The sequence below is a fragment of the Amborella trichopoda genome, chromosome 2 (genome assembly GCF_054954075.1).
Source record: "Amborella trichopoda isolate Santa Cruz 75 chromosome 2, AtrichopodaSantaCruz75HAP2 v2.0, whole genome shotgun sequence".
NCBI lineage: Eukaryota > Viridiplantae > Streptophyta > Magnoliopsida > Amborellales > Amborellaceae > Amborella > Amborella trichopoda.
Window position 1 is genome coordinate 49771115 of NC_142337.1, and position 17283 is coordinate 49788397.

At 40.1% G+C, this 17283-nt stretch overlaps 1 protein-coding gene across 1 annotated transcript; it reads right to left on the reverse strand.

Moving 5' to 3' along the window:
• Nucleotides 1-10612: 10612 nt before the first annotated feature.
• Nucleotides 10613-12219, reverse strand: LOC148783268 (uncharacterized). Its single transcript, XM_088859853.1, has 4 exons — nt 11834-12219; nt 11419-11681; nt 10742-10809; nt 10613-10687 (listed from the first exon to the last, which is right to left on the reverse strand). Exons 1-4 carry the CDS (start codon nt 12217-12219, stop codon nt 10613-10615), a joined length of 792 nt encoding a protein of 263 aa, XP_088715979.1.
• Nucleotides 12220-17283: the final 5064 nt, after the last annotated feature.

A 17283-nucleotide genomic window follows, 5' to 3' on the forward strand; every position in this document is an offset into this window, starting at 1 on the left:
ACATAAATACACAAGCACACATATACACACAAATTCTCTCTCTTATAGCTTTTAATTTTAGTTGAGGGAGTGCAGAGGCTAGGGATTAGGTTTCATCTACTACAAGTGTCCTGAAGCCCTCAATTTGCAAAGAAATCAGTAGATTGAAAGGACAACCGGCACATTGCTCGATCTGAGCCATTGGGGTCTCAGCAGCATGGTGTGCAGCGCTGGGCCCAATGGGCCCACTGACATTTACCACACCACTAGAATAGAACTCATTCTAATTCTCCATTTTTTAAATCCAGGACTTCATGATTCAATGGGATTTTGCCGATTGTGATTTAATATACTCTAGTTTGAATATTTTCTTCCTAAAATTGGGAAATTTAGGAGTAACTTAAGAGTATTCCAAGTCTTGACATGGTTTGGACTACACTTTGGTGGTCTTATGGTGTACAAGGCTAGTGTAGTTCCTAAGGTTTAGGGTTCCAGGAATTTCTTTAGTCAAAATTTACGAGAGATTGTCGACAAGAAGTAAATCCAAAATATGAGTCAAATCTCTCCCGACATATTTTTAATTTATTATTATCCAAAAATATCTATCTTAATTTCACTAGGATTCCATATCATAATCAATTTCTCAAATTCCAAAGGGATCCTTACACCCACAGAGGGATCCTTACACCCACATAGGGCGGAGCTTAAAAAAAAGAAGAAAAAACCAAGAGTTTATACTTCAAGTGGATCGGATTAGAAGAGTTGATGCAAATTGTCGTAGCGAGGGATCGATTAGGGATGTAATTTCGTGTTTTAAAACCCTACACACTCTGAAGGACGTACAGTCTAACATAACCGTTCAATTTTTGGATGGTCTGATCTAACTACTTTAAAACTCTAAAACTATTTGCTATAGGGAACACCAGTGGTTTAAAAAACAGATCGGTGCCTCGGATCGGACACTTTAAACACTTATCTAGATCGGTGAATCGGTGATCCGGATCGAGAATCGACCGAATCGGTCAGATTAAACTTTAAAAAAATTCCAAAAAAATTATTAAAATTTGTTATAAATGTTATTTTTTAAGAATCCAATAAGAAATGATGATACTACATTATTAACTTTTATTTTTTTCATCAATTTGTTAATATTGAGATGCTCTTTCCCTGTATAAACTTATGTTAACCATTAAATTTACATCACATAAAAGAAAAATCATAGAATTATCATGGATAAAATATATAATTATACATAGACTATAATAAAGAGTAGACTAAATCAATGAAAGAATGGCCACTAAAATCGCGCTTTGGCAAAAAACCTAATCTGCTAAAAAAACCCAAATTATTACAACCTAACTAACTATAATCTAAAATTATTACAACCTAACTAATTATAATATTATATACTGAAATTATAATTATTAGTTTACATTTTATAATTATGTTATTATACAAATAATAATAAATTAAAAATATTTTATAATATTATCTAATTTAAAATGTATTATTGATAACTGTAAGAAAATTAGTACATTACATGATTTATAATGTAAAAATTATAAATAAAATAAAATATTTGGTTATCAATGTAAAAATTAATAAAATGCGCACAGATTTTGGAAATAACACTTTAATTTTTTAAAAATTTAATTTTTTAGGTTTCTATAATAAATTTAGTGAAAAAGATTGTTAGTAGAAAGAGAGAGATTTCAAATAGAATAAACTTTTTTTTTTTTTATGCCTTTTATATTATTTAAAAAAATAATTATACCATTATATACAACAAAAATTAACTGCTATACAAAAAATTAACTTTTTTTTTTTTATGCCTTTTATATTATTTACAAAAATAGTTATACCACTATATACAACAAAATTTAACTACTATACAACAAAAATTAATATAATATGTCATGCCTAAGGGGATTTGACCTCGGGAGGTCAAAGAAAATAGCAAAGGTCATAACCATCACGCCTCCTCGCCACATATGATACATTCCGTTTTCATTTAATGATGTTCAGGAATTATCCCACATCGAAGGATGGGTATATTTTGCTATATAAAAAACTATGTAATATGATATGAAGCATGCGTGTAGAAACACTGGGGCAACCCTACGTGTAATATGTGCCACGTGATTTTGTCGCCCGTGTCAGTTCACGATTTAAAATCGCCCGTGAACGGGTTTAAAGCCGCCCGTTTCTCTCTGGACACGGGTAGTTTTGTGTATTATGCTAGAACGCTAGAACCGAAACAGGGCTGCCTTCTCTCTAGACACTGGGCGATTTCGTGTATTATGCTAGAACCGAAACGGGGCTGCCTTCTCTCTAGACATGGGTGGTGGTTTCGTGTATTATGCTAGAATCGAAATGGGGCTGCCGATTCTCGAGTTGAACCGGGCGAGTCCGATTTGACTCACCGACTTTTCAAACAATGGGGGAAACAATTGCAAATTTTATTTTTTTTGGTCAACCGATTTTACTTATTTGCAATGAGTCCACCCTTTCAATTTTTATTCTATTATATTATGGATATTTATCATTTCAACCACACTTGAAATCCAAATATAGGAAAACAAAGAACATACAATTTACGACGGATTCATATATATTAGAACTTCCGCAAACTGCATATTCCATGTGCACAACCCTTGCATGGGGATGATCGAATGAGAGGACGACCGGCTCTCGATCAATGTTCACTGACAAATTAGATGATAGGGATGCAATGGATCATGGTTTCCGTGTAGTCCTTCTCACTTTCCATTGATGCATTCTGCCCATCTTTAATTGGACGTGTATAACATGAATTGGATCGTGGCAACTGGAAGTACGGTGTATAATACCTTCGAGACATATCCAAGGGGGTGGAGCACAATATCATGATAAGTTTTGGCCCTTTATTCGGACATATAACGAGAAAGTTTAAGGTCCTCACCTTTATTGTAAAGCAGTGGAATAGTTGTGAATCCACCATCTGCTTAGTAAGGAAACACCAGATTTACAATAGAAATGTTTTTGTACTACTTTTTCAATGTAAGTCAGCACTATTCTCCTCTCCCTATTAATTGTTCGACTATCAACCAAAAAAAGAAAAACTCTCGACCCGCTTGCTCTTTAGACCATTTAGTCCTACTAAATAGTTTGAAAATTTTCCCCATTTTCAGTCTCATGAAGCCAAATGGTTTAACCCAAAACTTCCAGCCCATTTCTAAATGGATGATATAAAAATACCATTCTAGCTCCATATCATTAGGTTACACTCTTGCTACCAATAATCCTTTTTTTTTTTTTTTTTTTTTTAAAGTGTACGCTCGTGGGTAGGGCGACCTAGACCTGGACCCAACCCGGGACCCGAGAGCTAAACCCAATTTGGGTCTAGATATGGGTCCAAAAATTGGACCCAACGGGCTGGGTCTGGTAATTTTTTTTGGGTCCCAATTTATAATATATATATATATATATATAGCTAAATACATAGATATTTTAATTTTTGGGTCGGATCCGATCTACTATGGATCTTACACTATACTTTTGGGTCCGAGTCCGAGTCCAGTGAATTCGAGTCCATCGCCACCCCTACTCGTGGGATTGACCACAAAGCTTTACTTTTTGTTTCTTTGTTATAGCGTGTTTCTTTCACCCTCCTTGGTCCTTAACTAACCCTAGTGCAGTTTATGGAGAAGGGTTTGGGATGTGAAAGGGGATATAGAAACAAAAAGGGTTTATTGAGTCATGGGAGAAGAAATAATATGAAAAAGGAATAAAGGGAAAATTACAAAAACTCTTCAAAAGGAGACTTTCTAGATAACTTTCCCCGACCAAGTTTTTTTTATCAACTTTTACCCCAAATTTAATTTTCCTAGCAAATACCCCCAAGTTAAAAAGGCATATTTTTTGACGAAAATGCTCATACCTGTACAGCCAGACATTGACGTGGACTCGCTCACTACTAAAGTGCCGGACCCCCTAACAATCCAGAGCCAAAGTGTCAGACCCCATGCTTTCCAGAGGCCCAAAGTATCGAATCGCCCTCCAGAAGCCCAAAGTGCTGAACTGCCTGTATTTGTGTCAGACCACATGCTTTCCAAAAGCCTAAAGTGACCGCCCCTATTTTGTGTCAGACCACATGCTTTCTAGAAGCCCAAAGTGCTGAACTGTCTCTATTTGTGTCGGACCACATGCTTTCCAAAAGCCTAAAGTGACCACCCCTATTTTGTGTCAGACCAAATGCTTTTCAGAAGCCCAAAGTGCCAGACCGCCCCTATTTTGTGCCACACCCACGCTTTCCAGAAGCTCAAAGTGCCAGACCTCCCCTATTTTGTGTTGGACTGCATGCTTTCCAGAAGCCCATGGTCGGGCTTGGATCTACCTCACTCGGGCTCCCTCAGGGACTCGGGTGCGATTGACCCCCTCTTGAATAACAGCCTTGACCTCACGAGTGCAAGTGTGACTCATGTGTCACTTGCGGATAGGTTTGTCCAACTATGCGAGGATTTTAAAGCGATGACGAGATGGACTCGAGCAGCTACCTCATCACAGTTTGAGTTCGTGGGATAAGCTCGGGCTTGCCTTCTTAGATCAATGAACGAAAGCCCTCCGACTGTCCAGCAACGCGGTTTGGATGCGGCCCCCTCTCGAAACTCAACGCTTCACCTGGACTCTTTCTTGAAAACTGCTAACAAAATCCAAATATAATGTGCTCCTCTTTTATGTGTTTTATGGGTTAATGGTTCTAGCTTTGAGGTAGAGTGGTAGGACAAGAATAAAAGGAGATCAATAAGAAATTGATTTAAAGATGCAGCCTTGCGGCGTAGCCTCTCCCAAGAGGTATTACCGGAGACAAGGAAAAGTACCAGGCACGAAGCCTTAATACCCTAACGAGAGTGGACGTACAAGACTGAGCCTATAACTATGTCACTAAACCAAAGAACCCCCTAAAAGTGATTAAGTGAGAGAACAAAGTGAAAGACAAAGAGATGAAAGTTTCTCACAACCCAAACACTGTGTGACTTGGCCGTTAGAGTAGTGAAAGGGTCAGAACTCTAAAGAAAGCTAACTCAGGATGACCCCAATCTGAATGACCAAGGGTAAGATAATCAACATCTTTTATGACCCGACTTCATTGTACAGACTGGTGGTTAGAGTAGCAATCTGAGAGTTAGAACCCTAAGGCACTATATCAGAGCAACTCCAAATTGAGTGCTTAAGAAATGAAGAAGGCAACAAGCAAAGAGAGGAGATAAAAGAATGATGGAGTAAAAATAAAGTAAAGAGAATAAGAAGTTAAGATGTGGTTCAGAGAGAGAAGAGAGTATTTAAGATGAGAGAAGATGAGATGAATGATGGTTAAAGAATGATGGAACTCTAAGGGGGGAATGAGAGGGTAAAAGAGGTGAGAGAATGGAGAGCATATGGGGGACTAGTATGAGAATTTATGAAGATGGCGGAATATGTGAAGGCAAGGCAGATAGGGGAGTATGTGAGAGTAGTGCGGATAGGATAGAAAGTAAGGCAGATGGAGGTGCAAGATGAGTGGGGCGTATAAGGCTAGGAGAGAGAGGCGAAGATGAGAGAAGGGCAGATAGGGGTGTGAGGTGCTTGAGGAGATAGGGATGGAGAGGGGTGCGAGGTATGTGAGGTGATAAGGGCGGACAAGGGTGTGAGGTGCGTGAGGAGATAGGGGCGGACATGGGTGTGAGGCGTTTGAGGAGATAGGGGCAGACATGGGTGTGAGGTGTGTGAGGAGATAAGGGCGGACAAGAGTGTGAGGTGTGTGAGGAGATAGGGGTGGACAGGGGTGTGTGGTGCGTGAGGAGATAGGGGCGGATAGAAGAGATGAGGAGAGAAGAGATAGCGGCAGACATAAGAGGGTGAGAGAAGAAATGGCAGATGGAGAGTATGAGTGAGGGATGAGGGTGGATGGAGAGTGAGGAGAGTGAGAAGAGAAGGGAGAGGAACATATGAAGAGATGAATGAGAGAGAAGAGAGGAGCTGATGGAGAGATGAGTGAGAGGAGCAAATGGAGAGATTTGTGAGAGAGAAGAGAGGAGTGGATGGAGAGATGAGTGAGAGGAGCAAATGGAGAGATTTGTGAGAGAGAAGAGAGGGGAGCGGAGAGTGCTGGGCCCACCCTAGGTGTGGGTCTAAAGAGTTGGACATGAGAGAGAGGGAAAAAGAGAAAGAGAGAGAGGCAGAGCAAGGGCTTGGACCTGCCATGGGTCCAAGAGAGAGAGAAAGAAAAATAGAAGAGAGAGAGAAGAGAGAAAGGAAAAAAGAGAGTGAGAGAGAGAGGAGAGAGTAGACTTAGGATGAACTTGAGCCTAGGTACACATCCATCAATCCCCTTGCATGCACATAAGAGAGAGAAGCTTAGGCTTGGTGGGTCAATACTAGAGTCTAAGGGTCTAGGTATAGGGTATAGGTAAGTTGGTTTGAGGTGTGGTGTACGGGAACTAAGGAATATAAGGTAAGCTAAGGTTCATAGGGAACTATGGTGTATGGTGAATGGTATAGGATGTAAGGTGTATGGAGTAGGGTTGGGAGTTCTAAGGCGTATGGAAAAGCTAAAGTGTATGGTACACTATGGTATATGATGGAAATGATAAGCTAAGGTGTATGATGCTCTATGATGTATGGTATAAGATAAGGTGTACATAGATAAGCTAAGGTGTGTGGTGCTCTAGAGGTATTTTCTCTCTCTAGAAAATGTTTCTCTCTCCTCCCATTTTGGTCTTAAACTTACAAGTAAAGTAAAAGAACAAGCTAAGAATTTCATTGCATATGATTAAGAATTCAAGAGAGTTCAAGAGTTCAATTACAAATGATTTAAGTTCTTTATATAGAGCAACCACTAAACAAGGGTGGAATGCTAAAAAACACTCAAAATTGTCAAAAAATACTTATTTGTGAATTAAAATATTAATCTCTTTTTTGGACCAAATGACCAAAATATTCCTAGGTACTTTTAAAAAAATAACAAAACCATCCCTCCATGAGGGGCCTCCTATCATTGTTAGGCCTCAAGAGGTTTTTCGGATGCTTACAGTCGTAATTCAAGCGATCAACCGTCATAGAATCAATGCTTGAACTTTTGTACACGTTTTGATACCTTTTGATCGTCATGAAACATATTTTTTAGGAAGAACCCAAAATCCGGCAAAGTTCTATAAACTTGTGATACTTCGACCACCAATCTGGCACGATCTATGATGTTCCAAGCCGTTATTTTGATCACAAATCGAAGGGGATACTATCACGATCATTTTGCAATAAATTTCATCCGTTTTGGTCTTCGTTTGAGCAAGTTCCAATTTTGGGAAGTCGTCAAAAAATGGGATTTCGGTGATCAAAAAAGTATGTCATTTTTTAACTCAAAATTCGTGTCATCCAGCCTTCAATCATACAAAAAAGTCATATCAAATTGTAGCTCTTCAAAGCATGGTCACAACGGACGTACTTGCGATGATCTGACATCGGGATCTTGAGCTTTGGCCTGTCAAAGAATTGGATGTTCTTCTTTATAAAATCTGAATTTTCATGTTTCGAGCCTATATTTTATCTAGAAATTCTCTCATTTCAGGCCACGCCATGATGCTTGTCATATGTCAAAACAAGCGGATCGTCAAGATTTCGCTCGTGTCCGAATTTGAGCTTAATTGGACTCAAAACGAGCAAGTTATGAGCATTTGAAAATCATCCCGAAATGAGAAAACACAATTTCCATAAATAGAAACTGGTACATCAAGGCTGCATCACAATAGTGTAAAACCCAACATTTTATGGTAAGTTAGGTTTAGAATGGTCCCGGAGGATCCGATTGAGCCGAAATTTGGTACCTGAGGGTTTTTCGACGTTCCGGATCTAATGGTGTTGGTCTTATACTATTTTGATACTAAAAAAATAGGGATATAATTATAGCCATTTTCAGCATGATAGGAATTGGATTTGAAAATCAAGTTTTGCCTTGATCATATCAAAACTCGTCAAAACACGGCAAAACTTTGTGGGTGTCCTTAGAGTATCCAAAAATACCCTCTAATAAAATTTGCATCCATTCTGATACTTCTTCAAAGGTCACCCAATTTTAGGCTTATTATTACGGTGTTCCTATGGTCTGGCGACGTCTTGGGCACCGGCGGGACCAGGTTACTATCGGCTCTCTCTTTATTTATCTTGGGGATACAAGTATGTCAAAAATGACGTATAACATCATAAAGTACTGGACCGCCCCTATTTTGTGTCGGGCCCATGCTTTCCAAAAGTCCAAAGTACTAGACCACCCTTATTTTATGCCAAGCCCATGCTTTCCAATAGCTTAAAGTGTCGGACCGCCCTTATTTTGTGCAGGACCGTATGCTTTCCATGTCAATGTCTGGTTGTATGGGTACAAGCATTTTTGTTAAAAAAATATGATTTTTTGACTTTGGGGTATTTGCTAGGAAAGTTAAATTTGAGGTAAAAGTTGCTAAAAAAAAACTTGGTTATGAGGAAGTTGTCTAGAAAGTCTTATTTTGGAGGGGTTTTGTAATTTTCCCAAAAATAAATGCTGCTAGATATTTAAAAGAATTGAGAGGATAGTATGAAATTGGTCCCAATTGTAAGGATTTGTAAGATATTTTCCCTATTTCAATGCATGCATTAAATACTGAATTCATGATTTGGTGAGTCTTTTAATTCATCTGAAGTCATTTGAATCGCTTAACAAATCTTATATTATGTACTTTGAAGATTAGGTCTTTGCTAAAATGTCTTTGTTAGAAATTAACAAAATACACTTGAGAAATGAAATATTTAACATTTTACTATATCTTTTAATTGAATTTAAAAAATCCCAACAGAATGCATGTGATAATGACTTAGAATAATGGAAAATAAATAAAATATTAAGAAAATATATACAATGAGACCATTCATTTTTTATATAAGAAGGTCACAATCATCATTGACCATTAGATTTCAAATTGGATGGTTGATAATATGTCATTGATTGGTCACAAAGTCCAAAATAAAATGTCTCGAACATTATGACACCCTTTCGTCTATTGGATTTTACATATAAGGGCCACATGATTGTGACTTCCTTATACCCAAAATACAAGTTCTCATAGTATACAATCCCAAATATTCAATAGTTCACATGTTGGATGTATTTTGATAAATTACCCTTCTTTTGTTATGATGGGGTTTGTCATGGATGTCAGGAGCCAATTGTATATCACCCATTCGTGTTTAATGCCCCAGATTAACCATTGGTGTTAATAGGATGTGTTACTAAATGTCGAGACTTGAGAGGTTTTTAATCTTCTTTCTTTTGTGGGCATGTTAACTGTGAGGGTCGGATGTTATGTTGAGGTATCAACCCCCCTTAACCACTAACGCCCCATTGTCATTCTTAAAACTTCTAGAGAAGTCATACATTGTGCTTAGTATAGGCGGGCCTCGCTTTCAAGTCAAGGCCCTCACGTTTTCATGGGACATGTTAACTGTGAGGGTCAGATGTTATGTTGAGGCATCAGCCTCATGAATCACAACTCTTTATAATCTTTTTTTTTTTTTTAAAGACGTTTAGTGATTTTATTGAATATCAAAATGAGATTACAACGTCAGAGCAAATAGCCGAAGACAGGGAAGTCCTCCCTTTGGCTAGAGAGTCGGCTAAAACATTAGCCTCGCGAAAGACATGCATGAAAGAAATATCAAGAAACCTAGACAGGTCCCAAGTCTGCAGCAGGGGAGACCTCAGCTCCCAAGGGGGCTTAAGAACACCATTACACCAGTGGATAACATAGAGAGAGTCCCCCTCCACTATACAAGACCGACCTATATCTCGTTCAATGAACAATTTCTGGACATTGAGGAGAGCTAGCATCTTCGTGTGATTGGCTGTTGTGATCCCTAACGGACCTGCATAGGAAAAAATAACCAGTCCACTTGAGTCTCTCACCACACCCCCATAGCCAGCCCTCCCTGGTTCCCAAGAGAGCTCCCACTGAAGTTAAGTTTGAAGGTGCCTTCCAAAGGGCGTACCCATCTACCTTGCGGTCTACACTTTTGGGATCTCAGAAAGAAAATGATAGGAAGATTTCTCTTCACATCGACTTCTAAAATATCGGTCCCCTCCTTAGTTATGGAACAACAACGCCAAAGGTCGTGAATAATTTTGTGCAATAACCTCTCAATAGGAAGACTACAGCCGGCAAACACTTTTCGATTCCTTTCTTTCCACAGGATCAGGGCTCACGCAATCTGCCACAGGGACATCCCTAACTTGAGCAACGGTGCATACAAGTTTGACATGATACCAATAACCTCAGCATGCATGATAATGGGTAACCCCATTTTATCAAAAAACCAATGCCATAATTGAAGGGTAAAAGGGCAGTGAAGAAATAAATGCGGACTTGTTTCAGCGTCCGACTTGCAAAGCAAGCAAACATTCGGCAATACTTTACCTCTCTTGATCAAGTTGTCGATAGTAAGGTTTGGACAGCCAACCATAAGAAGGCTTGAACTTTAAGGGCAAAGGCCATTTCCATAATGAGGCTATCTCTAGCATCGACCACCTCCACCAGTTGTGGAACAAAAGGTCATACATATATTTGATTGAGAACTGACCATCAGCTCGAATCTACCAAATAACAGAATCTGAAGCATTCCAAGGGATGTAAACATTATGAAGTAGTGATTGCAGCCCCACAAATTCCTGAAAAATGAGATTAGAAACCCTTTAATAAGGGAGATGGATTTCCTAGGTAACCTGAGGACCCCTACGAGCAAACATCTCAGCAACCATGGCATTAGGATTTGTCATACGTTGGAAGATGGCTGGAAAGAGGTATTTCAAAGGCATCAAACCTGCCCACTTATGGTGCCAGAAAGAAATTTACGACCATCACCTAAGCCCCACTGAATGTCCCTATGGATCAAGGCCCTACAAAAGTTGATGGATTTCTAGGTTATAGACAGGTCTTGTGACCCATTTCTTTCTTTCACCCGCATCTGAAATCTGTCCACACTATACTTTGTCGCCACCAACTGGTACCATAACAAATCTTTAAGGACTAGGCTCTTCCATCGCCACTTGGAAAGGAGAGATTGATTAACCAAAGTAACACGCCTAATACCAAGTCCACCATCCCTCCTAAGGGTACACACTCTATTCCACTTAAGAATGTGGAACTTTTTCGAATTATCAAAGGAACCCCACAAGAAGTTCTTCATCATAGTTTCAATCTTCTTGGCCACCCTCGGCAAGATCTACAATAATGACATCTGATATATGGGAAGGTTAGACAAACAAGCTTCAATGGATAATCTTCCAAAGATTAAGTTTAACTTGAATTCTATGGATAATCTTATCCTAAACAGCCAAGAGTAGGCGCCCATTAGAAATGGGTAGGCTCAAATAAACAATTAAAAAATAGTCCACCTTACAATCCAAGGTAGCTGCAATCTCTGACATTAAAATCTCATTACAATGAATAACGATAACTGCGGACTTAGCCAAATTGACTTTAAGTCCCAGTGCTATTTCACAAATATTGAGAAACATGGCCACATTAGCCAACTTATCAGTCCTAGCTTCACATAAAAGCAGTGTATCATCCACATATTGGAAGTGTGTCACACACGGGCCGTCATTAGGCAATTGGAAACCATTAAAGTGGCCCTTAGAAACCACATTGAGGATAAAGCGACTAAAACATTCAGCGTAAATAGTGAACAAAAAAGGGGATAACGGATCTCCCTGTCGAAGTCCCCTAGTAGCTCGGAAAAACCCTGAAGGACTACATTTAAAAGAATGGAAAAATGTGCAGAGGAAAGGTTGCCAAAAAATCAGCTTCTCTACTTGACCCCAAATCCTATATTTTTCATGATCTCAAGCAGAATACTCCACTCCACTCTATCATAAGTCTTTTCCAAATTTAGCTTAATGACAACCCTAGCCTCTTTGCTCAACACTATTGAGTAGACGCACTCCTGTGCCACGAGAACACTGTCTGTGATCAACCTGTCCTTGATGAAAGCAGACTGGGGCCCTGAAATAATAGCAGGTAGGATCACTTTAAGTCTTTCAGCAAGCACTTTAGCAATGATCTTATAAAGGCTCGACAAGAGACTTATAGGTCTGATATCACTCAGACTAGCAATGACAGACCTTTTGGGGATCAAGGCTATATATGCAGAATTTACTCCTCGAAAAACCTCACCACGCCTCATAAAGTCTCGAACCATATCCAAGACGTCTATGGTAACCAGGTTCCAAAATTTATGGAAAAAGAAAAGAGGGAAGCCATCAGACGCTAGCACCTTATTCTCAAGTAAAGAAAAAACAACTTTCTTAACTTCTTCCATAGACACATCTCTTTCCAGGAAATCTCTCGCTTTGGGCTACAGACACTTAAACCCTACACGAGACAGCCTAGGGGTAACCTTCACCTCAGAGGAGAAGGGCCTCTTAAAGTGGTCGACCACCGTTGAGGGCATCGCGGAGTCAATGTCTGGGTCAGTTTTAGGATTCACCAAACCTAAGACATCATTTTGACGTCTCCTAGCATTTACAATGGTGTGGAAGAATTTGGTGTTGAGGTCTCCTTCCTTCAACCACTTAACCCTAGACCGCTGCCTCTAATAAACCTCCTCTATTCTACGAAGTTCCTACAACTCAAAGGTTATATTGGTCCTTTCAAGCTTCTGTTCCTCCAACATTGAGCACGAAATATGGACATTATTGTGGAACTCAGAAAGATAATTGAGGATCTCCTCAATCTTGAGTTTGACATGATATCTGTTATCCCGCTTCCATGTGATAAGTTGATGCTTAACACAAAGAAGTTTCTTATGGAGTTGAGAATCTATAGAGTCACAGGAGATAGAGTTCTCCTACGCACTCTTGATAACATCCCCAACCCCCTTTTCAGAGAGCCAGCCCAACTCAAATTTGAAGGGCTTGGGGCCTTTAGGAATAACCTTAGAACAAAGGAGAGGGGGGGTATAATCAGAAGAAAGACGCAGAAGGGCCTTAACAGCTGCAAAAGGAAAGGAATCTGCCCACTCCCCAAACACCAGAAACCTATCCAACTAAGACATGGACAAATTGGAGGAGCTGTTATTAGTCCACGTGTACTGTGCACTGGAAATAGGCAAATCAATGAGGGCATGGGTTTCAATAAAACCATTGAATAAGTGCATAACGGTCGAGATTGAGTCAGAATAGGTGCACTCATCAGGCCATCTGATAAAGTTGAAATCCCCCCCCCCCCCCCCCCCCCAAACACAGAGGAAGATAGTCATATTATTAATAAAAAGTTGTTTTTGTGCCAATTGTGAGGCCCATACACATTCAATAAACCCAAGCAAAAATCAGACCCAGACCCCACAAACCCTACCATCAAAAAGTTATCTTTTTTTAAGAGAGAAGAAAGAATACAAAACAGTGGGATCCCACAAAATCCACATACCACTTGAAGCACCTACAGAGTCAAAACCTAGGAAATCAACAGACCTAGAACCTCAAACTTCCCTCACACTAGAAATAGTGAGACCAGGAAGTTTGGTTTCCTGTAAAATAAGAACAGTCGGTCTAAACCGAGAAACCAAAAACAACACATCCTTCTTACGGTTGAGGTCACCAAAGTCTCACATTCCAAGTTAAAATATTCATGGAGAAGGGTCGAGAGAAGAGGAACCTGTGCCATTCCTCATCCTGTCACCGGAAGCAGGGTCAGCATCCTCCTTCCATTTTTCCTCTACATCTTCGTCTTCAGAAGAAAGCCCCACGTACTCAGACACCTACACCTATGAAAAAACAATCCCCTTTGCAGTGGAAGCAGCGCGCAGTTCCTCCCTTGCTTGTAGCCTTTTAGAAGATCTAGTCCCTTTAGCCGGGTCTTTATCTTTCGCTTTCCCTTTGGCCACACCTGGGGAAGGAGCCACCAGCACCAACTCCGAAGAGAAGTCATCCATATTATCCACTTTCTCAGCCTTCTTTTTTATCAAGAATGCATTTATACACCACCACAATGGGGACGTCATAGTCCATGCCGCAATCAGTAACCAAACCACTAACCCTCTTTTTCTCAATCAAAGAGGGCGAAGAATCTTGAAGTGGTAACACTCCAGAAACCGAGTCAGTCATGAGCAACACGTTCGGGTCAATTGGAGCAGCAGAAAGATGAAAGGTTAGAGGGTTATCATCATGATGAATAATCGAAAGAGGAGGCTGAGAGACTACTTCGACCATTGATAAGTTGGGGTCTGCAGCCCCCATTGGATTAGCTGCTTCCTCAGAGGGCGCGAGAACATCAAGTTCAAGGTTTAACACCTCCCCATCCAGAACCATATTATCTTCAAGGACAACCACTGCTAGTGGATCAACTAGCAGAGGGTCAAACATTGGTCTGGTAGAGGAGGGGATTCTTCTAGTCGCTTATAGTGGAAAATGGGGTACATCTTCGCAGCGACCACCAACAGGAGGTTGAAAGCAACCACAAGAAAGCTTCTGCTTGCCTAGGGGGGAAGGCAAAGAGGATGTCGGTTGGGAAAGGTAGTGGTCAGCATCGACCTGATGCATGGCGTCAGGCCATCCATCCTTTTGGGCGGCACCTCGGGATGAGGCACTGATTTGTTGCAAAAAGAAGGAAGTGAAAATGGTGAACCCTCGCGGTCCACTGAAGGTAGTGAATCGGCATCAGAGGATTTCGTACGTGGCACCTTGAGGGAGCCATTCAGCCCACTATCGATTTGACCTACCTGGTGAAGCGTCGGTGGTTTCGCGAAACCACCCACCAGAATCCAACGCTCGACAATTTTCAAATTTTGCGCATGATTCCATTTTTTTCTGGACTTTCAGCACTGACGCCGTTAAGGACCTAATCCAATGAAATTCTCCAAACGAGCATGTCCCCCCGGTACCCGCCGAGTAACCTTCCTCCAATCCCCGTGCTCAGAGGGAGCTTGAGTAGCAGGCTGTAAGACAATCCCCCTCCTCTCTTCTACTGAGATAGCAATAGAGAATGCCTCCTTACCAACCACTAGTCTCACAGAGCTCGGAACTGCATCGCCACGCCATTTCCAAATCCGAATACAAACAGAGGATAAAGGTACCCCGTGGACTGAGTCTCTATTGATATCGCAAAACTCACCACAACATTCAGCCAATCTACGAAAAGTATCCATCGACCACGCATGCAAAGGCACACCCTGAACTCTAATCCAAACACTCTCCTTACTCAAATAAGAGGAATGGAAAGAGGGTTTCCACATGTCAAGAGAGAGAAGCTTCCCCCTAATCCTAACAAACTGGTTAGAAAGAGCAACTTGAGTGTCTTCCTATGAAGCAACAAGAAGACAATCCTATTTTCTCCCAAGATCTTAACCTTAGGGGCATAAGACAACCTCCAACATCGTCTCGCCCAATCACTCAATCAGAAAATATCAGAAGGAGGAGGGGAGAAGAAACCAAGAATAGGAAAATGTCCCTTAGATGAAAGACCACCTGAGAGACTAAAAAGAACTGCAACTTCTAGGACCTTACCTCCCCCCACATCCTCACCCTTTTTAACATCCAACTCCTGGCCTCTCTTGACACCTGCGAGCGTCTTCTCCCCAACCTCGAAGCCAGCGGAGTAAAAGACAGCCTCCATTTTTTCTACCTCCTCTTTTCCCCTTTATAATCATTAATGGGAGTTTCGTACAATGCTGATTCATAATTCTATGAATGTTGATGCCTGCATCTCCTACCAATCCTTTCAAATCCCTGACTTTAGAGCCATCTCTTTTGCATATTGACTATTCGAAGTGCAAAACCCACATGACTCCATACAAGGGCTCTTGCAGAGTTCCAAATCAAAGCTTCGTCTCAAATCAACAACTATAATTAATTGAAAAGCTCAAGGGTGGCTTGCACCCTCAGCAACTCCTTAGAGATGGAAGAGATTGGAACAAGGAGATGTTATGAACTGCAACGAAATAACAGATTTCTTGCATGAAAAGAGGCTATGCTCATATAATTCTTGAATTTTTATTTTCTTTGTTCTCGAAGTTGGTCTATCGGTGCTAATGTTATGGTGAAAATGCTAGTAAAAGAATGTTGATTTTCAGTAAAATTGCTAAATTCATCTCTCTTAATTTTTCATTGCTTCGCAGCGAGTAAATAAAGACGGGAGAATAGCCCACTTTTTTATTTCTAGGGTGACATCTCATTAGTTATATCTCAAAATTTATGAATAATAAGATTTTTTTATTGTTTGGACACTTGGGTAACGAGTGATGGCAATTGGGTGAAAGAACATTTGGTCTATGGTGATTCAGACAATGCTCATCACCGATTACAATTCCTTTATTGAAAGTAAATAATAACTGTAGAATTCCCTGAAGTTCTGATTTTTCTTTTATATCCTGAAGTTTCTTGACAACTAGGAATGTGGTGAGTTAAACACTCAGAGTTTCCAACCATGGAGGGAATATGGAGCCATTGGTAGATGCCAGTCTCCGAAAAGAAGCAATCACCTGCTCAAAAAGATGAAAGGATACAGTATCATATCAAGCAAAAGGCAACACAATCTACAAATTCATGGCTCATGGGTTTAGCTCAAGCTCGAAATCTTGACAATGCCAGCTTATCTCAAACTCAGGATGAAATTATTTCATTGTATAACCGACCCCAAATGGTTGAGAAAGGCTATAATGATGATGAAGATGATGATCACGATAACAAAATCACAAGATTATGTAGATATTGTCACAAGTGGGGAACATCTAGCTTTATTAAATCAGTACTATAAGAACCCATTATTTACCTTCCCCTTGTTTCATTCTCCTTCCTCTTATTACAAATCCATGAAGAAATAATTGAGGTAAATTATTAATGAGAAAAGTCCAAAGAAAAATATATTATCACACGATTTATCGCAAGTAGCCGAACATCCAAATCTAGCAGATGAAACCCGCTTCTAGTATTTTCATGGGCATCAAATATTCCACCAAAACAGATAGGATTTCCAATTCCAGACTGAATAAACATATGAATTTCTACGATGTGAATTTTTTATCAAACATCCAAACTAGCCCTAGGGCTTAATAAAAGCCATGTAACGGTCCACTTATAGACTAGGCTCCTCGACAAGTTGCAAAAAATACATCCAAACTAGGAATATTTACAAGATCCGAAATTTTATTAAGTGAAACACCTTGAAATAAATTACTAATAAGACCTATTACATTGGCCTTCTGAACTAATGTCGTCATCATCATCATCAGAGTCTTATCCCAACTATTTGAAGTCAACTACATGAATCT